This window comes from Poecilia reticulata, chromosome 9 (genome assembly GCF_904066995.2).
Source record: "Poecilia reticulata chromosome 9, P_reticulata-male-v2, whole genome shotgun sequence".
Lineage (NCBI taxonomy): Eukaryota > Metazoa > Chordata > Actinopteri > Cyprinodontiformes > Poeciliidae > Poecilia > Poecilia reticulata.
In genome coordinates, this window is record NC_088838.1 from 1,780,691 (window position 1) to 1,808,014 (window position 27,324).

At 37.4% G+C, this 27,324-nt stretch overlaps 1 protein-coding gene and 1 long non-coding RNA gene across 3 annotated transcripts in view; one reads left to right on the forward strand and one right to left on the reverse strand.

Moving 5' to 3' along the window:
• The window catches only part of golph3a (golgi phosphoprotein 3a), a 36,483-nt gene that overhangs the window by 4,084 nt on the left and 5,075 nt on the right, over nucleotides 1-27,324 (forward strand). The window contains exons 2-3 of the mRNA XM_081611198.1: nucleotides 18,699-18,830; nucleotides 20,523-20,637. Coding sequence (XP_081467324.1) covers nucleotides 18,699-18,830; nucleotides 20,523-20,637 — 247 coding nt within the window. The remainder of the gene's footprint in view (nucleotides 1-18,698; nucleotides 18,831-20,522; nucleotides 20,638-27,324) is intronic.
• LOC103469640 (uncharacterized) lies at nucleotides 21,723-25,848 on the reverse strand. 2 transcript variants are annotated; one of them, XR_534383.3, is made up of 5 exons: nucleotides 23,859-25,848; nucleotides 23,271-23,399; nucleotides 23,072-23,168; nucleotides 22,670-22,743; nucleotides 21,723-22,546 (listed from the first exon to the last, which is right to left on the reverse strand). It is a non-coding gene; the product is annotated as an uncharacterized LOC103469640 (long non-coding RNA). The 2 variants fall into 2 exon arrangements; XR_014089139.1 differs by having other exon boundaries at nucleotides 23,271-25,842.

Here is a 27,324-nt window from a genome sequence, read left to right on the forward strand (position 1 = left end):
TGGAGGCTGAAAGTTCTTCAGTATGAGGTTCCGTTAGACAGGGGATCAGTCTGAGGTTTGAATTAAGACCGCTGCTTTTTGTATTTCTGTTTTTTATAACTTGTCTTGTAGTGATCCGGACAGGTATTGTCCTGCTATGCAATGTCGGGGGGCCAGACACATTCTGGAGGAAGACGTGTAACGATAATATCTGGACCCCGGTCTCAGACCTCAGAAATGCAGAGTGATGGATCCTCAGGGAGGTCAGAGGCAGGTGGCTTAGATGAAGTGAGAGTTGTGCCGAGGTGAACCTGTTGATCCATACTATCCAGCTGGGAGGATTTCTCTCTGACCTGAATTCTCCACCAGCATTTTCAGGCGGTTCAGGTGCAGCCCGACTCTCTTTAGTGATTCACTTCCTGAGAAACTCTGATCTTGTGAGTGAGTGTAGGAGCAGAGAGGAAAGGGGGAAAGAGGAGGGAGGGGGGAAAGATGTGGGATGGGGGAAGGAGGAGGGGAACCAGTCATTCTGTCCACAGCCGATGTTTTATCAGTTTGTATTGGAATAGTTTGTTCTTGATATGCGGTCTTGATATGCGGAGGGCTCCATTCTAGTCAGACATCCTCGAGCCTGTTCTTCTGAAGCGATGGTCACATTGTTGTTCTTGTTGATAAAATGAAAAATGTTTGCAGTGAGCAGCCTTATTCTGTGTTTAAGATTGCGTCCGCCTCTTCTTGCGCTGCCAGTAGATCCAGAGGTTATCGATTAAGGTCACTGAGCTGGCAGAGCAGGTTTTAATCAGCCATTTGTTTATCATACAGCCTGGAATGTTTTTCGTCTCCCCATTGAGGCGATGGAATTGGACCACTGAGAAATAATTTCGTTTTTAATTTTCCCATAGTGTCCAGAAGAATTTTAAAGTCCTTTTTCAGAATCTCAGATTTTTGCTTTGCCAGATCGTTGGCTCCAACATGCACAACTAAAGTCTCCATGTTTGGCTGATCAGTGGTTAGAGAGCACTTTGCGAGTCAAATCGGATACAGTGTCATCAAGAAAAGAAACCACTCTCATTTTCTTGGGATTGCAAACATGACTGATTCCATTTAATGTCTCATCTCCAACAATAAGCACTCTTGGCATACCTTTTGTTTTCCTGGTGGTCACTTTGTCCTTCGGAGCTTTGTGCGGTGGATGCGTTGGTTTAGCCTCATTGCTGATGTTTGAAGGTGGGTTTTCACTCAGGCTCGTGCTGAAGTGCAGAAAATCTGTTTTTCAGTCGGATTCCCACGGAGTCGGGATGTTTTGAGGCTCGGGCTGGTCGCTTTGCCCTAGTTCAACTGGGAGGTGAAGAAAAGTGAGGTAAAAATAAAAGTGAGAAAATCTCCCGGTCTTTAGGTTTGAAGTAATCCAGTTATGATTTCGATAATGTGAATAAAACCATAAAAATTGTGACTTTAAAAATAATTCACAAGCAAAGTTATCAGTAAGGACGGGAGAGAGCAGGATAAGCTGTTCCTCCTTCAGCTGCCAGAGTGCAAGTTATTCCTAAGTTGCTTGTTACAACCATGATAACTGACCATAACTGACAACTTACAAAACTTTGATAAAATTTTGTGAAATAAATGCTTAATTTTGGTATACTGTAAAGATTTCATGGACCTGATGAGCTACAATATGGCCTCATCATATAACATCATATAAATTGAGGTAGTTTTGCATTTTGTCAACACCGTCAAATGTCAACTCCGTCAGACTTTTTAACCGACAATGGGACTCTTCTATGGAGGACCAAAACTGACATAATAAGAAATAAAAGCATAAATATATATTTAGTTTTTCAGGCCACATGACATAGAAGCCATTGAAAAGAAATACTAAATTTAAACAAACAAACAAAAAAAGGTAACAAAATAAAAATTTAGTTAAAATGGAATAAAAAGGCAAGGCTTTTATTAACATTTGTTTGACAGGAGTGTTTGGTTCAGAGATTTGTTGACAGTCCCTAATAAGTGAACCTCCGAGTGCTTGAGGGGGGAGCTAGAGAACGGCTGGCCGAAATTATCATTCATAAATCGGATCAACCTTGAGCTAGACGCCACTTGCTCAGCAGATATTGGAATATCCAATATCCAACTCGAAACTAACTTCACTGCAGTCGGTAACACAACAAAACCACCGGGATAAAGTTTGTTTTGATCTGTGGCCTGTAAAGATGGCACTGAGCGACTGCACGAGACCTACAAGTCCCACAACGTCTGACGCAGTTACGTTGGTTCCAAAGCTCTATTGACCAATAGTAGAGGAGCTGGACATAGAAGGCAGCTCTCCTCATCAACATAACGATGCAATGACAAAAGGAGGGCTTGTAAAAGGAAAAGACAAAACAACATTTCTACTTTTCTTGACAAAAATGCATGTTTATTGGAAATGAAAATGAAAATTTATACATTTCTTAACGGAAACTCATCTGTAAGGACAAGGAAAAACTAAATATATATTTATGCTTTTATTTCTTATGTCAGTTTTGGCCCTCCATATATTTCAGTGATAGTGTTGACAAATCTCACTTAAATGTGCAGTTAATTCATTTTTATGTATTTTACATAAATGGCATTACTTCACATATATGAAGTATTTATTTTTACTCACTAGTTTGTCACCACCTTCAGCTCTGCGTCAACTCCGTCATGCACTATCAACTCCATCAGATGGGCTTTATGTTGTTTTTTGTTTTAAATAATATTTCTTTTGTTTCTTGAGAAGCATCTGTCTGTAAAACTGAGTAAAAAAATCACTAATAGGGTCATTAAAAATAATTTTATATTTATTTTGTCAGATGGTGTCGACAAAGTTCTGGGTCAGGTCCATTAAAAATGTAATTTTCAAAAAAATGTTGCAAGTGGGAGCCTGCACCTTAGCATCTTTACATTTCCAAAACATTATTTGTCATATTTGAATACATAAGCTTGAGGAATAATTAAATTTTTTGGGGGAGAAAATTGAAACCCATTTTGTCCCTCTTCTCAAGAATCACTGATGTAGGTGTGCATATATATATATATATATATATATAAAGATAGGATTTAGACGGTTGGGATATGAACACTAACGGATCATCTGCATAAAGCACATGTTTATGCTTCTCTGTACCTATTTTCATACCTATAATCGATAAGTCGAAACGAATAGCAATTGTTAATGGCTCTATAGCAATGGAAAACAGGCTAGGAGAACTTGGGCACCCCTGCCTACAACCTCGGGAGAGTGTGAAGGCGTCTGACAGAATTCCAATAGATAAAATCTGTGACCTGGGGCCAATAAAGAGTGTTCTTACATATCTAATAAAGGTTTCCCCAAAATTCATAACTCTGTCTCAAAAAGAAAATCAGGTTCAATTTTGTCAAACGCCTTCTAAGCATCCATGAAAAGTATCACCTGGGGTTACGTCTTTCTTTTAGCATTATCAATAGCATAAAACGACCTCCGAATATTGTACACTCCCTGTCTGTTCTTACCAAATCCTGTTCGATCTGCATAGATAATTTTTGGAATTATTTTCTCCAGTCGAGATGCAATTATTTTAGACAAGACCTTATAGTCTGAATTAAGAAAGCTTGGGCGTCTATAATTACAGTACTTTTATATAACTTTTCTAGGATTGGGAAGTAATATTATTGTTGCTAGCTCTAAAGATTAAGGAAGTGCTATCCTTTGAATATGTTTGTAAGGGGGATTAATCATTCATTTGAAAAGGTTTTAAAATATTCAATTGGAATGCTGATCGGCCCAGGGGCTTTTTTATTTTGTAAGGATTTAACAGCAAGAGAACCTCTTCACATTTCATTATCCAGCATGTCTTTATCGTCTGTCTTAATCTTGGTTAAATGTAACTGTTGCAAAAATTGTTTTATTTCTTCATTGTCAAGTTCAGCTTTATATAACAATATTTTTTTAATTGCAAATTTGTCTTCTCTAGATGTCTACCATCATCTGTTTTAATATTCTAAATAACTTTTTATCTGCCGCTCCAGAAGTTTGCTTGTTTTGTTGCCAAATTCATAGCAATGATATTTTGTTCTAGTCATTGTTGCTCCAGCTTTAGTTGTACACAGGTTGTTTTGTTCTCGAATGGTCAATCTCCAAAGTGCTTAGGTCTTTTTCTAATTGAGAAAGCTGCTCCATTTTTTGTTTTATATGTGGGACATGAAATAATGTGTCCCCTCAAGCCTTGATTGCTCATGTATTTGAACGTGAGGATGTATTTAAATTTACTTCCAGATATGCATTGATTTTGGTATTCATAAAAGTAAACTGCGGCTCTCGAAGTAAATATTCTATGAATATCCACTTATGATATGAGAGGAAGAAACAGGTTTTCAGAATTTCAATTCCATTTGTAAGACATTATAGTCTGGCTACTAAATAAGAGCAAGTTTTAATTTGTGACAAAAGTGTTTGTGAAGTCAAAAACTTGTCAGTTCATGAGTAAGTGTTATGAACATTGGAATAGAATGAATAGTCTTTGCTGGTTGGACTTAAAAACTAGGTTGTAAAATACATCAACTGTTGCCAATTTTAGAATTAAATCATTAAAAAATTATGGGATTGTTTAAATTGGGGCCTTATAAGGACACAAGTACTACCCTGTTTGTAGTTATTACCAGTGTTGTAGCACTCGAGATCGGTCTTGGTCTCGAGACCATTTTTTGATGGTCTCGAGACCATTTTTTGATGGTCTCGAGACCATTTTTTGATGGTCTCGAGACCATTTTTTGATGGTCTCGTCTCGGACTCGACCGCATTTGGTCTCGGTCTTGGGCGCTGAGGACTCTGCATTTTATTTCAAGACCGGTCGAGACCGCAACTGTGAAAATATCACTAAACATGCAGCATACTGTCCAGTTTATTTGTTAACATCTTTGTTTTCAGTGGATGTAAAAACGCACCGATAAAAATCCAACCAATAACGTGACTTGCCAATTACTGTTTATGTTTCTCCTCCCTCGCCCCTACCTTTCACTCGCACGCGGCGCTCCAAGACATGCGCAATGGTTTTCTCTCAGCGGCAGAAGTTTTGTCTAATAGTCAGTAATAGAACAGCGCTGCATAAATCATAAGAAATCCGATGGTCACAGCTAACTCAGCAGCGCTTCGCTTTCACAGACAGTGGGGACTACGTTTAACTTTTTTCGTCACTTAGAAAAGTATCTCAAAGAAAGGTAAGCTCCATTGACGTGATGTTAGCAAAGCAAGCTGTATAGAGACATAAGCATTGTGATGAAAAAAAGTTGTCACTCACTGCTCTGAATTATTGTGCGGAGAGATGTTGACTGACTTGTCGCACATATGAGACAACGCTGTGTCCAAAAGTCTGCAATGTAGTGATGCGACATTCAGGAGCAGTACGATTCTTCTGCACGGGTCTTTACTTATTGGATAGGACTGGAGTGTCACTGAGAGCCTATCAGATTACCATACGCTGTCAGAATAGCATACATCAGAGGTTCCTGGGTTTACACCTTTGCGGCAGCGAAGGAGACCTGCTGCTGCTGTGCGGAGCTGCACAGGTGTGTTAGAATCATGGAAGCAAACCAGCAAAACGCAAAGAATTATTCACAGTTTTCCCCCCAAACTAACAGACTGTTTAGTAAAGCTGCTTGATGCAGGTAAAGTTAGCTAAAAGATGACTAGCTAGAAAAAGTTTGGGAACCACTGATGTAAGGGAAATGACGTGAAAGAAGCACAAAGTTTCCAACCTAATAATAAAGAAACATTGATCTAAAAACATTTGTACTTTCAGTTCTACTCTGCTGTGGAAATTTACGCAAATATTCTATGAAAACATGAAAAACTGCTAAAAAACTGCATTTATATTGTGTCTTTGTTTAAAAACATTAATAGGTTCTTGATCAATTTAGCCAGCATTATTAAGGAGTAAGGAGATCAAGGTTTCAAGAGAAATAGAAAAAAAGAAAAGAGAATCCCAAAGCCCTGCAGGAAAAACTGTTTGGTTTGATGAAACCAAATATGACGACCCCCCCCTCAAAAACACATCGTTCAACCACACAGCTATTTGTAGGGGGGGGGGAGTAGAAAATGTTTTGAAACTACTGGGGGGGCGCAGGACAAAAAGTTTGGGAACTACTGGCATACAAGTATCTACTTATTGCTTGTTGCTCCTTGGTCAGTGTTCATAGTTGAGGAAAGGGTGAGATACGCTGCGAAATATGAAATACTGGTGATCAGTTTTTGTGATTGGCAACAAGAAACGGTGATCGGCTATCACCGACCATACACTTTTTCATGGAAATTTGCCTATTACAATTGGTGGCCAATCCATTGGCACTCCACTAGTTAACAGTCACGGCGCGTGGTAATCTTGCATATAGGAAATGTTCTATCCCTCATCCCAAACAGTGGACAGGAAGATGGGGCTGAAAAAAAGTTTAATTCCTCCTGTGTTGAAACCTAAGTTTAACAGGATAGCTGGTGTATTCAATATTTTCTCTCGCAGTTTTTACTTCACCCCGTTGAAAGCGATCCTCTTGCGCTGCACCTCGATGCTGTAGTCTGGGTGAAAGGAGACTTGATTATTACCTAAATGAACGGTCCTCTTGTCCCTGGTCAAACGGAGCACTTTTTTTTGTCCTTGAAGTTCAGAAACTTCACAAGGATAGGTCTGATGCTGTCCCCAGGTGGTATCCTCTCTTGATGGTGACCGGAATTAACATTTGATCTTCTACTCCAGTTTTCCAACTCGTCTGTTGTCTCTTCAGAAAAGTGGTCTCCTTCCCCATTTTACCTATGCGTGCCTGTGCATCAGAGAGGCTATCTTCATTAGCTCCGACCCTGGTCTCCATTTCCTGTATCTGTTCGGCCAGCATTGACAATGATGATTCTACCTTTGTTAGTAACTGTTGTATTTAATCTGTCTTTTGGTTTATTTGTCCATTAAGCTCTCCTTTCAGTTCACAGATAACCTCATCAGGGATTTCAATGTTGTCTTATCTTGATCAGCCTCCATCTTCCTCACATGCGAGGACTCTGCCTTGGGCTAAAAAAGTACTTCCAAAAAAAGTTAGGCTTCGGCTACAATTGGTCAGGTTCGAGTAGAAAGTATTTGTCCACTGTTATTTTAAGAATGGACTCTACATCTGGAGCAAAGCAATTATTGGTATCCAGTCATCGCCGCTGAGGCCTACCCGGAGCTCACAGACACGCCTGCATCACTTGATTCCGTGAACGATGACTTTGATTTTGATAACAATACAGACATTTTCTACACTGTTATAGAATTGTAGGCTGCTTGTAGTTTTAGAAATCGCAGCAGAAGATTTCTAAAACTCCACACGCATCCAAATATTGCAACCAAATATTTAATTGACATTAAAGTAGTCTCGTTCAAATAAGTTCTTCTCCCTTCATTGTGGAGGATGGTTGTTTACAGTACAGGCAATTTCTTGTAATATTCATAGTGTCAAACTGGCACATCACAAGAATAAAAAATAAAAAGGGTAATCTCACCAGTATTTCTGCCATCACCTGACGAGGTCCCCATTGCTTCCTTGACATGGTCACTCCACTGTGCACTGTATTTTTCTTCTATTTGCACAAACTCTGACAGCCAGTCCATCTTAAAAGAAGCGCATTTCTTTTTTACTTTAGCTTGATGAGTGGATGTCCCACTGCCCGTTTGCTTAGACATGATAAGATGTCAGCGTCTCTCAACTCCGCCGCACTATTCTTACCTACCTAATCTGCACGGTGCCACAGCACATGTGAACAAGGCAAGTACACACAATAGCATGCAATGATTGGCTGCGTAGCTAAAGTGAACTGTATCGTATCATTTGCTGGACTCCTGTGACTAACCGAGTCAGATCGCAAAATAGTACAGAAAAAAAATTTATTGGTCCATAATGAAAACGGATGTCTGAGCTCAATGTCCAGTTTACGTTGGACTTTATTTTATGTGCTGCATAGATTTTCTTGTGTGCTGAGAATGTGCGAGCAGTGCGTGATTGTAAAGCGCGTAGCTAAGAGCAGTGTTTTTCAACCTTTTTTGAGCCAAGGTACATTGTTTAAATGGGGTATATGCCACGGACTTCCGTTTTAGCACTTCCGCATTTTTTTGCCACATAGAATGGTTCCGGTGCACAGGCAACAGTATGTTAACAGTGGCTCCTCAGTCGCTGCAGGACTATTAATGATGCGTATATAATTATTCAGACGTCCTGAAACGCTCCAACAACAACAAAGGATTTAAGCTGGATGTGTCAAACTTCACAATAACTTTGAAGGTAAGTTAATAAATTGTTTGTATTCACCGTAGCTAACAGGGACAAGCTTAGAAAAGTGCTATGTAAACATTAAGCGTTTTGATTATCTATGCTTTATAGACAGATATAGATATATATCTATATAAACATATAGATCTGTCTATATTGTGCCCAAGCTATCAGTCGAAGCAGAAGTTAGCTTCCGAATGTAGCATCTAATTAGTAAAATAGCTAATTTTTCACTATCTTGAGCTTTTTTAATGTGTTGTACTTTAAAAACAACACCTAGACATTTCAAACCTAACAACATTATTCTGTACCAACAGCAGAATAAATAAAACATTTGTGAAACCTTCTGATTGATTTGTGAAATTTGTAAAATGTCAATAATAGATTCCAGAACGCATTAGATCTGAATTATTAATTTGGCATTATTTGTTATTTTAACTTTCCGTTTTCTTTCTTTTTTTAAAATCTTTATTATAGTTGGAGTTGGACAGGAGTTCTGTTGATGGCTTCCTGGAGGGAGGGATCGGCTGAGATAATGTTGCCAAGAATTTTTGTCCTGCTATTAACTTTTCTGCTTTACTTTATATAGAAAGTATTTCTATCAGTTGCTCTGTTTCCATTTTGCTCTATTTTTTTATTTTTACCTTAATGCTTACCTGATCAGTTGAGGTGGAAATGAACATCCTCTTGATTACTGACAAATGTCAGAACCACATGGACAGAGCTGGTTACATCAGATCAATCTGAATCTTTATTTCTCATTAAAACGACTTCTTGTAATTTTAAGACATTGTTATAAAATTGCATCTTTATTCTGCTGTAACGATGACTGCATTCTTGTAATTAAAAATTCTTGTACCCTGACCGTAATGCTCCCTTATACAACTCACAGAACAGATGATTGAAATAAAGGCACTTTTTGAAACAATTTTCTGTGATTTTATTATAGAAATTGAGGACGGGAGGAATCGATTAAAATCAAATCTGGTATGAAAAAAATATTTTAAGTTATATCATCCAGCCTTATTCAGTATATTAAATTATATGACTAAATACATATTACTTAATATTCACATTTCTTTGCTGGTATTACCTAACATGTGATGCAACACCTAACATCACATTTTAACATCTCACTGGAATTCCTGATCTACATGCACTTGATATAACGTAAACACCGAGAAATGGGGAAAAAAAGGTTTGTGAAATGTAGAGATTACATTTTATTGTAGGTACAAACAGGATAGCAAAATGAACAGTGAATATATAATATACTTCATAGCAGCTAATCAGACATCAGACTTGTTTGCCTTTACTGGTGAGGAAAAATCGTCACTCTGGAGGACAGGAAGACCGGCTCAGCCCCTTCCAGGATGACTGCAGTGTCAGGGTAGCCAACAAAGTCTGCAGGTGATTTTTGCATATCTGGTGCTTTGGTTTCAAGATCATAGTTTAACCAAGTACTGTAAATAAAAAGTTAGTCCACATTGTGATGATCCGGCAGACCGTGGACTGATGGACGCTGTCAGCAGGTCCAGGTGCTTGGATCCAATGGAAAGATAATCGGCACAACGATCATGGCTCAGAAATACATCACGAGGTGTTACGATGCAAACCTGAAAAATTAAAAAACAAACTGATAAGCGTCCATATTTAGCTGCACAATGTAATCAAAACTAATAAATCCTCAGCTCTTTAAAAGTTTTGCTTGAAAATAAATTGACAATATCTCAGGAAATTAAATGTTTAAGTGAAATAGTTCTGGTATCACAAAGAAACTACAAAAAATGTTTCGGAGGTGTAACAACACTGAAGTTACTGAGTAAGTGAACAGAAATATTTACTTAGAAAATGCATGTTAAAATCTGAATACTCTTGAAAGTGTGCAGCTGAAATTAATTTAAACTACTAGCAGGCAAAGCACAGTGTTCGCCTAATATCTGTACCAACAGTAAGACAAAAAAATTATGCATAAAAGAGGCATAATTTAGTTTATAAAAAGTGGAGGCAAACCTATATTTACCATTTTAAAAACTACAAGCAGCGGGAGGATGTAACTTCATAACCTCATTTTCTAAGCAGAATCTCAGAGGGGAAAAAAAGAGAAATTACATTGTGTAAAGCAAGAACAGATTATAGCAGCAAAAATTCACTCTAATGTGGATTGTAATTATGAAACGGCAAAGGTAGATGTCATATTTTCGGGAAATACGTGATTTGTACCATTAGTTCTGTGGGTTTTTTATGTGGATCGGTGACACTAAACGGCTGTAAAGCAAAGGTTTTGGACCTTAATCTGACTGACTTGTGTGGTTTGGATTGGGCTGAAGCGTTGCTGCTCTCGGCTGTTCTTAAATTGCCGTGCTCGGTATTGCTCCGACTGCATGTTAAATGTATTTTATATAATTATCACACAAAAAAAAAGCTAAGAAGTTGCCTAAAAATAATTTCATACTCCGTGTAACACAAACCCATACATCAACACACACGTATTGACTTACCTTGTGCCGAATCGCTGCCTCTGTTCTCAGCCTGTTCTCGTTGCAGTGGATCTGGCATTATTTTCCTCCAACAAATTATTCCAGTAAACGAAGAATGTACAGCTCCCTTTTAACCTCCGTTTTCCCATTTCTGACGCTGGATCTTCAACATCCTCGAGCTTTGAAATAGCAGGCAGCTACAAACCGTGTGTTAGCTGTAGTGGCTAAGTTTTGGCTACAGTACGCTGTCGCCTTGATATCAGCAAGAATATGAAAAAACTAAGCACTAGATGGTACTGGCTAATTACTGGACACAACGGCACACCACAAAACTCGATTGTTGTACCAGTAGCTCGCAGATATTTTAAGTTTTGCATCTTGTTCATGGTACAGCTCTTGCAGCTTTGGCCAAGAACAATAGGAGCAAGCAGGACCCGGAACCAATCTATGTGGCATAAATTCAAATGGAAATACGTCACCATCTCTCGTGGCATATACCCCATTGAAAAAAATCACGAGGCACACCACCAACCAAAAATGGAAACAAAGATACTTTGATAAGTCATTCTTATCAAAGTGTCTTGAATAGGAATCAAATAAACAAAAAAATATTTGTATCATATTTTACATTTCTTATTTCAAATTGCACTTAACATGTTCACTTCAAAAATACACCTGAACAGTGCCACAACACTCATGTGTGATTTAATTTACACTAATTCTCTTGTTTTAATGTAAAATGTTCTGTACCTAGTGATAAAAAAATTACATAATTACGCCGCTAGTCACTACTACAGTAAAGACCCTCAAAGATGCCATTATTTGCAGATAATTAATTTGTTTTCAAAAAAATCTTTGCAGATAATTCATTTGTTTTCAAAAAAATCTTTTAAGACCAATTACCGTATTTTCCGGACTATAAACCATACCTTAAAATTTTTTGAAGGTAACTGCTGGATATATTAAGGACGCAGCCCTCCATCTCCAAATCCGGTTTTGTTCATGCTGAGTTTACGTGCAGCGGCTTTATTTTCCTCCTGTACTGCCAGATCGATACTCAACTTAGAAGCTGCATCATATGAGTTTGGAAACATTTCTCCGTCGTGCCTGCTGCTAGCATGTGCTTGTTCTAAACGAAAATTAGCACTTTCTTCTTTGATTTCCAATTTTGACTTCCAATGATTCACTTCCTGCTAAAGAGGTTGAAGAAAAATCCACAGAAAAGCCACATGTTCAAAGTGTAGGAAAAAAGTATTGGCTTATAGTCCGAAAAATATGGTAGGTGAAATTGGATAATTTCCACGGCACACCTAACAATCACTCACGGCACACTAGTGTGCCGCGGCACAGTGGTTGAAAAACACTGGCTTAGAGGGAACATCGACTCCCAGCTATTACTACACCATGATTTGGAGACATCATGCAGTAGTAGTGCCAAAAACCCTGGACTGAACCAAACCTTTATGTCAGTGTACACATCTTCAAACAGCAAATAAGGTAAATGGCCCACTGTGCACTTAACTGAATTACTCACCTTCAGCAACATCAAGGTGAATATAAACATCATTGGTACTGGAGCGACCAAATAAGTGCATGCTTCTGGAGGTGTTAACGACTACTGAGCATAGGAATAGCCTAGCATATGCAAAGGCGCTTCAGCAGACCCAGGTGGATTCTCAGTCATTGGATGGAATACAATGACATCACAGTTCATAATTGACATATGATTGGTTGGTTGATGTGTGCCCATTGGATAGCACTTATGTCTTTATAAATAAACCCCGGCCCAATCATTAATATTTTTAATGCTGTATTTTAAAAAATCTATTTAAAAAATAAAAACTGTATTAAAATATATTCATTTGATATTGCTTATATGCAACATGTTCATATATGAGGAACATAAGAGGCACAGAAGTTTTTTTTCTTTTCTTTCATTTTTTTTTTTTTTTTACTGTATGCACACAAAATAAGACATAAATGCTTGTCCATTTCTGGACTATCTGGCAGTGTTTTTTTTTGTCCAAACATGATCAAACATTATGCTGCGTTCAGGACAGGCCTGACATCTCTCCTGTAGCGTAGACCTGACGTTTCTCCTGTAATGTAGTCCTGATGTCACCGAGCTCCTGGTTGGAGGAACTTGGGGTCTTCCCTCATAGTTGCCATCCTCTCAGAATGCCACCTCCTCTGCTGCCAGTACTCTCTGCCTTCCTCCATTAACTGTTAATACAGAACAGACAATCATTATGAGTAGGGCTGTTGTAAACGATTATTTTAGTAATCGAGTAATCTATAGATTTTTCTTACGATTAATCGAGTAATCGGATAAAAACAATTATGAAATAAAATATTAGTAACACTTGGTGTTATGGAAGATTTACCATCGGATATCAACATCAGTCTATTTTTTCCACATTTGAGCTTCCCTACCAGTTACTTTTTTTGTAGACCGGGGGAGCAAAACGGGATATTTACGGCTCCTCCGTTCAGAAACTCATCTACCAGCCATGTTCCGCCTCCCGTTTGTTCAGACCGGGATGATATAAGTTTATTGTGCGGTTCGTCCGTAAAGCTGCTCTTACCCTGTAAGCATCGCCCGCCGTGTTCAGTCTCTCCGCTCACCTGTATAAATCCTCCTCAGCTTCTTCCCGCCGTTCAACCAGCAGCTCCGGAGCAGAAAGGCTGCCAAACTCCCGGCATCGCGCTGGTCATTTTAAGGATGTTTATTGGTCCCACAAAAACGATGAAAACCCGGAATTATCACCAATCGGTAAAATCCCCGCGGGCCGAACTTGAAGATTGGACGTTATGCCGCTATCACGTAGCTTCCGTCAACAACTCAGAGGCGGAAGTCAGAGCTCCGCTCAACGCAAATAATGTTCCGGCTGAAACACGGTGCTCTAAATGATAAAACATAAATTAACGAAGCTTCGAGGCAGGTCAATTTTCCTCGAGGAATTTTAATAATCGAGGTACTCGAATCACTCAAGGAATTGTTTCAGCCCTAATTATGAGCTACAGGCATCTTTTAGTCATTATGAAACTACAGTGAAAATGTTTGGCAACTTCCAGCTTAGTATGCACACATAAGACATTAAAACAAAAAAACCAAAAAAAAAAAAAAAACATATCAATACATTCTTACAAAAGATAAAAACTTTAATGAAAAAGAGAAGACACTTAGAAACAATTGGAAGAAAAAAGAATTAAAAGCAGTTGGTAATAAATAGTAAAACATAATTCAACAAACTGAGGCAGATAATTTGCCTTGATTAATAAATCACAGTACTTTAATCATTCAAGGAATTGTGACATCTAGTTCTTACCTGCTCAAAATGTGTTAAACTGTTTGGCCCATTGCACTGCAACACCAACATGTATTTACATCTCCATTTGAAGGAGTACATGTTGGAATACAGGCTTTTTTGAGCCAGTATTCCAGTATTTGTGATTAAATACTGAGAATGTTTAATCACAAAGTCCAGATTAGGAGACAATTTCAGAAGAGTCAACATCAACTTAGTATGCCATGAACATCTGCCTGCGACACTATAATGACCAAAATTTTACATGTGCAAATGATTGGAACTTTGTCATGATGACACAACTGATGCTTTATGTAAAGCTCGGTGTTTTCACGTTGGCAGAAACACTTCACCTGGAAATGTGTACAGTGGTCTGCATTCCATCACACAATCTTGGATGAGCTTGACAGACATGCAATGTTAACAATATATCATCAGATTTACCCTGAAAATTGTACTTTGATATGCAGACTTAAGTGTTAAGGTTTACATCCCTAAGTTGAGCCAAGTGTGGTCAGTGCTGGATGGTGAATGTCACACTAAATTTGTTCCATTTGTGTGACTTTGTAACATTAGAACATTTTCAGCATTAATGGCTGTTTTATACTTAAATCTCATTATTTCCCAATTAATAACACTGAGGGGTTTTGTCAAGGTCCTGGAACTAGTAAACAGGTGAACAGAAGGTAAAATGGGTTAGCTACTACAGGAATGAGAGTCAAAAGGCGGTGCTAAACAGTTGATTTGCATGGCTCTCAGCAACTTCATTTAAATACAAAAACCTCTGCGAGGCACAAGGGGGGAGGGGAAGGGGGTGATAGGGGAACACTGACACACAGCGCACAATACTTATTTTCCACCATATATTGCCAATAAATTCTTTAAAAATCAGAAAATGGGATTTTCTGGATTTTTTTTTCCTCCTTTTGTCTCATAGTTGAGGTATACATCTATGATGAAAATTACAGGCCTCTCTCATCTTTTTAAGTGGGAGAACTTGCACAATTGGTGGCTGACTAAATACTTTTTTTGCCCCACTGTATGTCCAGCTCTTCTACTATTGGTCAATAAACAGGAAAGAGAACGATCCATGCGCAGATCGATTGTGAATGCCTGCGCTGTGGTCCACTTCGGAGAGAGCCTTATAGACCTTTTTCAAAAGACGTCAAACAACATCCGTTTAACATCCTAACATCCACTATCTATACATAATCTAAACTGGACAAATTCCTCGCTGATTGACACAAGTTTGATTATGAAGGTATGTGTTTTGTTTTTTTTCTAGCTATTAGTTGATATGCTAGGCTAGCAATAGTAATTTGTTAGCTGGCTAACATTACGTAGCCTTTCTGTTTTGGAAATAGAACATATTTAGGTTCTAATCTTAATCACATTTTTATAGTATAGACTGGGGTTGCCACCCGTCATGTAAAATGCGTGATCGTATTAAACCCTCCTCACTTACGCTAGTTTCACTTAGCGGGCTAAGTAGCGACATTACCTGAAGCCACAAGTCCAAAACTTGACGGTTATACCAAACACCCGCTACTCCATCACGTCCTGAGAAGTTGAACTCCTGCTACGATCAAGACATGAGGAGGAAGACGCTGTTTTAGATAGATATTAACATTTCATTGGAGAAATGTGATTATCTCTCTCTCTCTCTATATATATATATATATATATATATATATATATATATATATATATATATATGAAAAAAGCTAAGCATTTTAAAAGAAAAGTATTTTAAATATTGATTTTAAGCGCCATCTGCCAAATAATTTACATATTCTGATGTGATTCATAATTTCTCCTTGTTTTGTTGTCCATCTTTCTCAACAGTAGCCAACCTAACAACCTACCATATCTGGGATGGTCTCGTTCCTCTGTCCATGGCAGGTTCAGTCAATCAGCTGTGGTACATCTGCTGCCTACTCAAACAATCATGGGCCTCTTGATTTAAAAGGACACAAACCAGTACAGAGCCTCCCTGTTCCTGGAAGAAACCCTTCTCGGACGAACAATCACTACTGCTAGCAGCTGTTAGAAATTAAATCTTTGTGTATCTATTCTGTAGTTAATATCTATATGTATATATTAATAAATGAATTGATGTTGTGTAGAGTACTGTAAAAACTATTGTTAATAGCTTCTCTTGACTAATCTACTGTACATATGTGCAACTTTTACATTTAAATTGATTTTTGTAAATTTTACACATCTGGCAACAAAGTATGTGGAGGAAAGGAAATGCTAAAATTAAAGCTGCCATTGTGGACAAAAGACATAAGGTTTGTGGCCATTTCTTGCAAACATCTATGTAATAATTAAACACTGTACATGGTTACTACATTACACAAACATAATTACCACAGTTAACAATTTAAGTCGTTGATAGAGAAAATGTTTTTACAAAATCATACCAATTTTATTTCAACAGTATGTACTCAGGGTTTACAACTTAAGAATACATCCATATAGGGTCCTTGATGGGGGCCAGTCTGCAGTGAACTGGTGGATGACAGAGGCAATGGTATTGCAATGGTATGGAGCAGTTTGAAGCAGAAGTCCCACCATGTCATCCACAGGGTTTTCCCAGCTGAGCACAAACCTCATGCACTTTGTTTCCACAGGCCCCCCTGCAGAATCAAGTGTAACCTGTTAAAAGGGATATAAAGTTATTATTCCTATGTTGTAGACTTGGCAATTTTCTACTGCCAAGTCTACAACCACAGGAAAACAATAGTATAAGAAACTTAACCTTCTAATCATAACATTTGATAACTATTCATTGGAGAAATGTTAAGTTAATGAGCTTATATATATGTATATATATATATAATCACATTTCTCCAATGAAACGTTAATATCTATCTAAAACAGCATCTTCCTCCTCATGTCTTGATCGTAGCAGGAGTTTAACTTCTCAGGACGTGATGGAGTAGCGGGTTTGTGGCATAACTTAAGTTTTGGACTTGTGGCTTCAGGTAATGTTGCTACTTAGCCCGCTAAGTGAAACTAGCGTAAGTGAGGAGGATTTAATATGATCACGCATTTTACATGACGGGTGGCAACCCCAGTCTATACTACAAAAATGTGATTAAGATTAGAGCCTAAATGCGTTCTATTTCCAAAACAGAAAGGCTACGTAATGTTAGCCAGCTAACAAATTACTATTGCTAGCCTAGCATATCAACTAACAGCTAGAAAAAAACCAAAACACGTACCTTCGTAGTCAAACTTGTCAATCAGCGAGGAATTTGTCCAGTTAAGATTATGTATAGATAGTGGATGTTAGGATGTAAAACGGATGTTGTTTGACGTCTTTTAAAAAAGGTCTATAAGGCTCTCTCCGAAGTGGACCACAGCGCAGGCATTCACAATCGATCTGCGCACGGATCGTTCTCTTTCCTGTTTATTGACCAATAGTAGAAGAGCTGGACATAGAAGGCAGCCCACCTCATTAACATAACGATGCAGCGAGAAAACAATACAGAAATAAATACAGCAAACCGAAATACAGCAAACGGAAAAGGGAGAAGTAATAAAATCAAAACAAAGTATATATTTATTCTTTTATTTATATATTTCTACTTTTATTTTTATATTGATTTTTTTCATTTATTATTATGTTGGATATGTATTTATTCTTTTATTTATATATTATTTTATTTATATATGTTGGATATATATTTATTCTTTTATTTATTATTATGCCAGTTTTGGTCCGCCATAGAACAGAAACCGCTAAACTAAAAATTAATTACGAAGTGAATGCTACCAGTCGAAATTTGCATTAATTTCGCGATCTCATTGCTTTTGCAGCTGCTCTATCCGCGCCGCTACTCCTTTCCGATTCTCCGTTCCGCTTCTCTTTCACGGTTACTTGCGCAACTTTACTTCGTTTCTCAGCAACAAAATACAGCCCATCGTTATTTATTGAAGATTTTACATTTCCAAAAACACAGGAATCTAATGTTTCGTTTCGTTTGTACGTTTGGAAGCTCATTCCCTCTCACATAATCGGAAAAGCCGGGGAATGGCGGCGCTTTTGACATTTCTCTGACATTCGGAAAAATATGGTTTACTAATTTTAGCATAACTCCGGTTATACTTGGCCTATTAACACAATTTAAAAACTGGTGTGTAATTTATAATATGCACTTTAAGCTCAAGTTGAAAGTGAGACTGAGGGAGGCGGAGCTTTGCTGCTACACCGTAACAAACTAGACGTTAAAAAGAGCTATAAGGTTATGGACCCCTATGGTTTCGTTAACCATACTCGCAGATGAAAAATCGATACTTTCCGAGGGCGGAAAATATCAATATATATCGCCGAATCGATTTATTTATACAGCCCTATATAATGGCATCTGTTTTCAAGGATACTGTGATAATTCATATTTTCCATGTAGAGAAATTGCTTTCATTATTACACTGCTCAAAATAAAGTGAACACCTAAGCAAAACATTGTAACTCAAAATCAGTCATACTTTCGTGGAATGTCACCAGTTAGGTAGTAACACTTAGTGTGAATACATTTCACCTGCTGGTGTGCAAACAGGTGTAAATGAGAGGCAATTAGCAATACAACTCCTATAAAAGTAACATAAAATACTGTGATTTAACATGGCGCAGGGCTACACATCCTTCTGGAATGACTGCATATCATCGGGCTTGCGGGGCTGCATGCTGATTGAATTGGCCCTACGAGGACGCCTTCAGCTGGAGCCATGTGGTGTGAGGAGGAGAGGTCTGCTGTCAAGAAAGGTACAACTTCTTGGTCTGCATTGGGTGGAAGAAATAGGATTGGAACTTCTGATTTTTAGTATTGCTGCTAAACTGATGCATATAGTTTTAACCATCGTTTACATTTGAAACCAGATATTTACAAACACTAAACATACAAATTTTTTTCTCCCTGTCTGAAGTTAAATCTGATCTGTTTTGTTTTAGGCCATTTACTTTAGGAAATAGAAATAATTTGGGTTATTCTAACTGACAAACAAGGGAGAATTGGTCTCATTTAACTCCGGATAATGAGAAAAATGTGTGTATATCTTTTTATTCAGTGTATGTAAATATCTAGTTTCAACTAGGCCTGTTGCAATAAACAGTAAATCAATTAATTGCATGATAAATTAAAATGGTCTTGATAATAAAATGAGGGTGATAACATTGCTTGCTTGTTTTCGTCATCTCTCTCTCTCTACCAAAGAGACTGGATGACAAAAAGCTTCACTCTGGTGCCTCTAGTTGCTCTTCCCTTCCTTGGTAACGGCTAACCACACAAAACCTCAGTTTCAACTTTCTTGTGTAGTGTCACTAGCCTGCGTGTGCACGTCTGCATGCATGAGGTAGAAATTTCACATGCACGAATTACGCTGTTCGCTCAGCCGGATGAGGATAAGCGGCTGTCGCTTCACCACGCAAGTTACATAGAAGTGAATGGAGAGGGAGCAGTGCTGTCTCCCGTCACCATGTTTACCTGCATCTGTTACGTGCTATGTATGTGGTTTCCTACCACAGAGCTTAGCATGAGCGCCCCAGAGAACTGCTGGTTTTATTCTGAATGTGACAGCTGGCAGCGCTTTGAATTTGGATTCAAACCTGAACCTGTGGACCTGCTATATTATAAGTCATAGTGGGTCAAAACAACAAACAAATGCAACTACAATGTAATCATCCGATGCAGGTTTCCTTGCTTAGGGGAAAAGAAAAATAGAAAAAAAACTTCAACCAATAGTGGCTGTTTCAGTCCACTATCACTGAGGTATTTAATCAACGAAATACAAAAGGCCAGTGCAAAATAGTGCGCACTAAGACAGTTTGAAAAAGATGATTCTCTTTTGATCTAACCCACCATTTTGAAAAATCTGCAAACATTTATGTACTGCACTTCACAGTACTAAGTTTATGCCTTTTTTCCCCCACACAAGTCCTTACTGGCAGTAGACCCTGTATCAGCCCAATGATAAATAAATGTTGAAGGGCAAGTTTATTTACAGAATCTTCAGAACACAATTCATTTATTTATTGTTTATGTATTTTGAACATTTAAAAGTTCCAGTTCCAGTGTTACGTGTTCTTTAGAAATTATTGACGTTTGAGAGGGCATTGTTATGCCATTTTATGATATTAGTTAACAATGATCTCAAAATGACAATATTGTAGTTTATCGCAATAATTTCTGGGACAATTAATCGCCCAGCAAAATGTGTTATCGTGACAGGCCTAGTTTCAGCTGTAAATGTTTGGAGATGAGCAAACATACTCAAGCCTGCAATGCTTCTTGAAACCGTTCATTTATTATAAAACTATAGATGAACTTATTAATGACCTCCCTGTTTGTGTGACAAATGTTTTTCCACACCTCTAATATCAGACTAGAGGTGTTGCACCCTTTGCAACTTACAATTTTTTTTTTTGACTGGGTGTTTGTCTTCTAACTAAAATTCCCAGGTGCTTTGTAAGTCAGATGCTCCAACAGGAGATGTGCTTCTGGATGAGGCTTTAAAACACATCAAGGAAACCCAACCCCCAGAGACTGTGCAAAGCTGGATTGAACTGCTGAGTGGTGGGTTCACATATTTTCTCCGACACTTTTACTGTGAAAATGTCTTCACCAATATATTTTTGCTACAACATGCAACTGTTGTAGGGAGATTTTGATAACATTGCAATAATGTAATTATGATAGAACATGAATGAGTAAATATTTGTAATTCTGGACATGAGACAATACTGCTTAGTTTGGCTGTATTTCTCAGAGGATTAAAATGCCATGGTTCTAACCAGGAGTGGAAATTAGCACCCGTCTCTGGCCAAATGCGGGTAAAAGTATGAAGTGACGTGTAAATTGGAGCAACGCACCTGTCACTGTGGCTGGTTGACAATTTGAACAAAAAAAAAAAAGTTCCATTCAGTTTGAACTTCTGTCCAGGGGAGGACTGACCATCTTGAGTGTAGACTAATGCACATACTGTATATGGGGCGGCCCTAGGCTGTCATAATTTTTATTGACTGCGACAGCCCATTGGTTGATTTTATTGACGGACATTGGACTTATCCAATGAAATCCTTCAGTCCTACTTGCCCGCCCTCCCTTCCCCCTCGAGGTTATAAATGGCTCCATTTAAGCTAACCAGAGTCCGAGAAAAGTGAGCACAGACGAGGCGGGTCAGAAAAACTACGACAACAAAAGCTAAAAACCACCTGAGCCCATTCAGAAAAATGTGTCAAACTATCCTATATGTTTACAACACAAACTTTGACAGCTGGAGCAGATTGTGGAGCAGAGAAAAAGGGGGAGTTAGCAACTATCGTCGGAGGATGATGAGAGAAACGTGACCAGGGAAAGATTGAGGAAGAGTTCAGATTAGCTGCTGCTGCTCGGTAAGAAGAAGTGGAAATGTAGGCAGGATGACAGGTGTGTTAAAAACAACACATGATGTGTTAAATTTTAACACATGTGCCGCATCAGCTCAAGGACAACACGTGTTGTGTTGTTTTTGACACAACTAATGTGTTTGTCGTTTTAACACAACTATTGTGTCATTGAAATCAACACAAAACGTATGTTAAAATGTGTCCTTTTGACACACGTGTAAAATGTGTTTTCATAGATTGAGTCAAATAAAAATTGACATTTTCATATGAGAATATAAAGATGCATACGTTTATTAAAATTAAATACATGTTACAAAAATGTTTTACGACAGCCACAATATGTAAATCATATGCACAAGTAAAAATCATATAATCAATTAGTTCACCAGTCAACATGTTATTGTCTTCAAAGTCGAGCTAACTTTGAAGAAAAGTTACTAAATCCTTAACCTGTGGTGTTAAGGATTTTAACACCACAGGTTTTAAAATCCTTACTCTCTGTATCATATATTTTTCATAACATTCTGTGAACAGGTACAAAAAACACTTGGCTACAAAAGAGCTGATGAGAAATAACAATCTGTTTTGCAGTCAAATGGAAACATGCATTTACAGTCCAGTAGTCGTCAACCAAAGTACAAGATATTGTATCTTGAAGCCCCACACCTCTTCGAAAGCAGTCTTTACGTTTTGGACAATTGAACATTTTACTTGCCAGCTTCTGATTGTCCAATCAGTTCCAGTACTTGTACTTTACTTCGTATGGAAAACAGTTTATTGTAAATATGTAACGTAAAGACGGGGGTAGAGTTGTGGTGGTCAGGACGCACCAAGGAGAGTTTGAAAAACTTGTCCATAGCATTCATGAGACCAGATGTAGAGGGATGGTGACTTAGTTATTCTTGGTGAGGATGACTTTGTGGTTCTTGGTATTGGTGTCATAATGTGTCACCAATCCCTCTGTTATTCTTTTATGTTAAGAATAACATAAAAGCAGTCAAATTTCTTAGCCTTCTATAACTGAGGACAATCTTTATTCAGGTCACAGATGTAGATCATGTGGGGATGATGACTTCTTGAAGCAGAGCAATGTTAATCTTGTACCAAGTTTAGACGAAAGACCAGAAAAATAACAAAACAAATTTGTTAGTGAAATGATCTGATCAGCCACTATGTAAACCTTCTAATAAAAATACAATTAGTCAAAGATAAATACCTACCACCACAAAATCCAGAAGGTATGTCATTGTAGTCTTGATGCCAAGATGACTTGCACCAACAGGAGGTAGTAGATCTGTCAACAAAACAAGTGTGTTTCAAGTCTCAAAAAAATAGCAGAACTATAAAAATCTGCACTTTGTTGTGGGCCATTATAAATACAAATCATTCACCTTTTTTATATAATAATCCATTTACCTTCCTATCACTGGCTGATATATTAAAGATTTTCCATCACAAAAAATATTGGTCTAATATAGGTAAAAATCTTATTGTTTATTTTTCTTCCAACAAAAGTATCTTTGTAAACTTTTCTCCTGTTTTAACATTAGGAACTGAATTTAGTTTTATATGTGTGAGATTTTATTTACAAAGATCACAAATCCCTGGTTCCACATAAATACCTTTGTTCATGTCTTTGAGTTTTGGTACATGTCGGCTTCCCATGTACGAAGAAATAAGTCTGCCTGTTCACCCGTTAGCCTTCCAAACTGAGTCCAGCTATAACAAAGGAAAGCAAAACATTTATTTTTAAAAAACTAGAAGTAGATCATCATCGTTGTCTCAGTTATAATGTTACATGGGGAAAAGAAGCAGACCTACCAGATTTGACGCCCTGAAACCATTAATATTCATTCAGCCTGTCTGCATTATGAAGATAACTGGGAGAAAAATCTACAGAATTCCATTTTAGTAATTCATAAAATAAAATAAGATCACAAGCGTAAAGATCTGCAAGGAAAAAAAATGCAAAGGATCAAAAAGAAGCTTGAAGTCAGCAAATAAAATTTTTAAAAATGGGATTACGTTTGAAGATTTGATTTCCCATTACATGTGCATTTCAGAGTTTTAAAAAATCATTTGGAGGAATCAGCAGAAGGGGATTAAATAAGAATAACATAAAAGCAGTCAAATATCTTAGCCTTCTATAACCGAGGACAATGTTTATTCCACAAAACCGAGCAAACTAAATTTCTGTCATACTTTTGAATATTTCTTGAACATAAGGACGGGATGAAAACAGTACAAAAGTATAAGTGTTGCGGTTGACTTTTGTAACTTTTTGCAGTACCTCAAGGTTCCACAGTATCACTGCACACCAACGTTAGCTTGCAGCTAACGTGTTACAACGTCCGCTAACAGTCGGTCTTAATTTTTTAATGAGGTCATAAAATCACAATTAAATATTACCGGGTTTAGCTTGAAGTCTTCACAACGAAGAAACGACAGGGAAAGTTGATACTACTGTACTGGATGAGAATAAAACGATTGCTCCTGCTTTTTTCCCCTTGGCTCCACCGGATCACAGAACACCACAGTGCTACCAACAGCTGTTAACTACTCCAACTGTTACTTTTAGCATTTCTTAAAGAGGCAGAGACCTTTAACTTGGAACGAAAAAAATGCACCAACTTGCAATGGGACATAAAGGGTTAATTAGCCCATAATTGCATTAACTACACAAATAAGGACCATTTTCAATTCAAAGGCAACCCACCACCTGTCTTTGCCATAATAATATGCTAGCTAGCTTTGACATGAAACCCAGCATAACATTTCAGAGTACCCTGTCATAGCAACAAAAATTACCATAATACTTTTACAACTAGTTATTCAAGAAAATTCCCATAAATCTAACTTGATACCAATTCATTAAAACAAATACAAGGTATATACATACCAAAGTGGTTATTCCAAAATTAGTGGCTTCAATCTTTGCCTCGTTTGTCAACTTGATCCATATTGCGGAAAAACCTTCCTCCAATCAGAAGACTTAATTTGGTGGCTGAATTGGTAGTTATGGTGCCTTGATGTTGCCACTTGCTTATCAGCCAATGTGAGGTTATCAGCTAAATTTTTGTAGCTCATAGCCATTTCTAATTATATTTATTGTAAATGTTGAAGAATTCTGTTTTTTAGCAAACAAAATTATGTAAATAATCGAAATGTATAATGCATATTACTTTGAAGATGAGTAAATATACAATGCAGTACAAAAATATTTTTGTACTGCATTGTATAAAAGTAATTAAATCCTGCCACAATACAGTAATAATAATTGCATTTTTAGATGAAGTAAACATTGTTATAAATGCTAAACAAAAAAAATGTAAAACCATTTTAGAAAAAAAAAAATTCTGGAAACTATCATTGAAAGGAATTACACAATCTTATGTCAGCAGGGAGTAAATTCTGCCTGACAAACACAGACACAATTATGTGTTGAAATATTCAATACTATTGTATTCATTTTAACACAATATTAATGTAATAACATTTTTTGTGTTCTTTTTTAACACATTTTTTTTAGAGTGTGGGAAAGCTACACACTAAAGTAGTTTGTAGCTTCCTCTGCACACTAGGGGATCGGGAAGCTAACACTAAGCTAGCATGTAGTCAGAAAAACACTGGGATAACACAGGAATAATGACGGCATGTGGAATTAATGAACATGTTCTGAGATGTTTTTAGAAATAAGAATAATTGAGAATTTCAGTAGAAAACGTAGTAAGCAATGAAATGCAAATAAATTGAAAGAATCAACTCAAAACTTTTCATTGAAAAGTTGTTTAGTCAGTTGAGGCTAATAATTTATAAGCAGAATCAGATTGTTGGAAAGTCATAAGTCACTGATAAAAGTGTGAAAAGTATTATGAGGTGGTAAACCATGGAAAGGAATTGTAGGACCCCATAACATTTAGTTAACACCAGCATTATTTTAAATTAAAATCAGAATTCTGAGAAAGAAAATCAGAATTTTGAGATTAAAGTCAGAATTCTGACTTTTTTTCCGTGGCCCTAAACCTCTTCCAAAGGTAAGCATTTATTTAGTTAAGCTTTTAATAATATAATAACATTGGCACATCATTTCAAACATTTTCTAATTAGAAATAGCTGCATTTTTATTGTATATTTTGGATAATCATACTTTTCTATATGCTTGTTCATGACATTACAGATTTTAATTTGTATGCAAATGCTACTCATAAAGGAAAAACTTTAAAAAAAAAAATATAGGGTTTGAATGATTGGTTTGGCAAAAAGTTCTAGTAACGGTGTGAGCGTCTTTTTAAACCAGAGCAGATTAAAGGTTGGTAAAAAAATTGGGTGGAGTAGCCCTTTAGGCAGTTACTGAATCGGAAGCTGCATTTAGAAGCCATTAGTTTCATATACAAAACAAAGTCAGCATATGTGGCTTTCTGTGTGAAGGTATCATGACGAGATTAATTACACGCCTCTTTGGACGAGTTTACAAAAACAAAGTGTGCGGGACAGAGAGAACTTCCGGGTCAGACTGCTTGTCAAAAATTAAATCATGAAAATCTAAACTGAGCGCTCGTTATCCGTGTTTTCCATTTCCGTTTTGTGCACTAAATGGGAAATCAAATAATGAGCTGGGTCCGTGTATTTTCAGGAAGTTGGTTTTTTCGTTTGAAATGGAAAATAAAAAAACGAAAATAAACTAGTTTTTTTGTTTTCCGTTTAGAAAACCGAAATCGGATTTTTGGCTCGTTATCCGATTTCCCATTTAGTGCACAAAACGAAAAGGGAAAAAACAGATGACGAGCTGTCGATTTCGATTTTCATTATTTCATTTTTGAGAAGTGGTCTGACCCGGAAGTCCTCTCTGTCTGGCACAGTTTGTTTTTGTAAACTCGTCCAAATCGGCATGTAATTAATTTGATCATGAAACCTTCACACAGAAAAGTGTGAATATTCCGACTTTGTTTTGTATATGAAGCTAATGGCTTCATATACAAAACTAATGGCTAATGGCTTCTAAATGCAGCTTCCGATTCAGTAAATGGCCAAAGGGCTAGTCCGCCCAATTTTTACAAACCTTCAATCTGCTGTGGTTTAAAAAGACGCTCAAACCGCTACTATGACATTCTGTCCAATGCCGTCATTCAAATCCTATAGCTTTTTAAGTTTTTCCTTTCTGAATAGCATACCAATTATAATCAGGTATGTTATGAACAAGCATGCATAGATGAGCTGCCTGATGTGATTGACACTGTCCGCCGCTTAGGGAAAATGAAAGAGAATAATAACAGGCCAAGAGGAATCATCCTCCAGTTCTCTTCCCAAACGTAACGGGATAACATTTGGAGAGCCACGAAAAACAACTCCTTCCTGAAGGAGCGCCATCTTTGCTTCACAGAGAATCTTTGTCCAGCAGATTGGAAACATGGCAACCTCCTGCGCTCCGCAAGCCGACCAGAAATTACTTTAAAAACATTCAGTCCGTTACGATATTAGGTTTGCAGGCTTAATATTTATTTTTGCGATCATTAATAAGCCTCCCTGAACGCAGCGGTGGTTAATTAGTTAATTTTAAACTCCTACTCTGCTAGTTATTTTGAAACAATAATTACTGAGATTATTATTGTTGGGTCATTAATTTGAACATGTTTTGTTGTAGTTCTTTCATAAAGTTACGAACGTTTTAAACCAGCCAGAGGACGTGCTGGTCTCATCGTCCTGGGGGTGTTCAGTTTGTCACCCAAGGCCGAGATCGATTCAAAACCTTCCGCGATCCACGTATTGCAGCCCTGCTCTAGCAAAGCACGAACAGTTCAGAAACGATATGAAATGGGGAAAAAAGTTATTAACTGATTAAGTCGTGTTTTAGATTGTTCTTGAAAAACTAATCAGT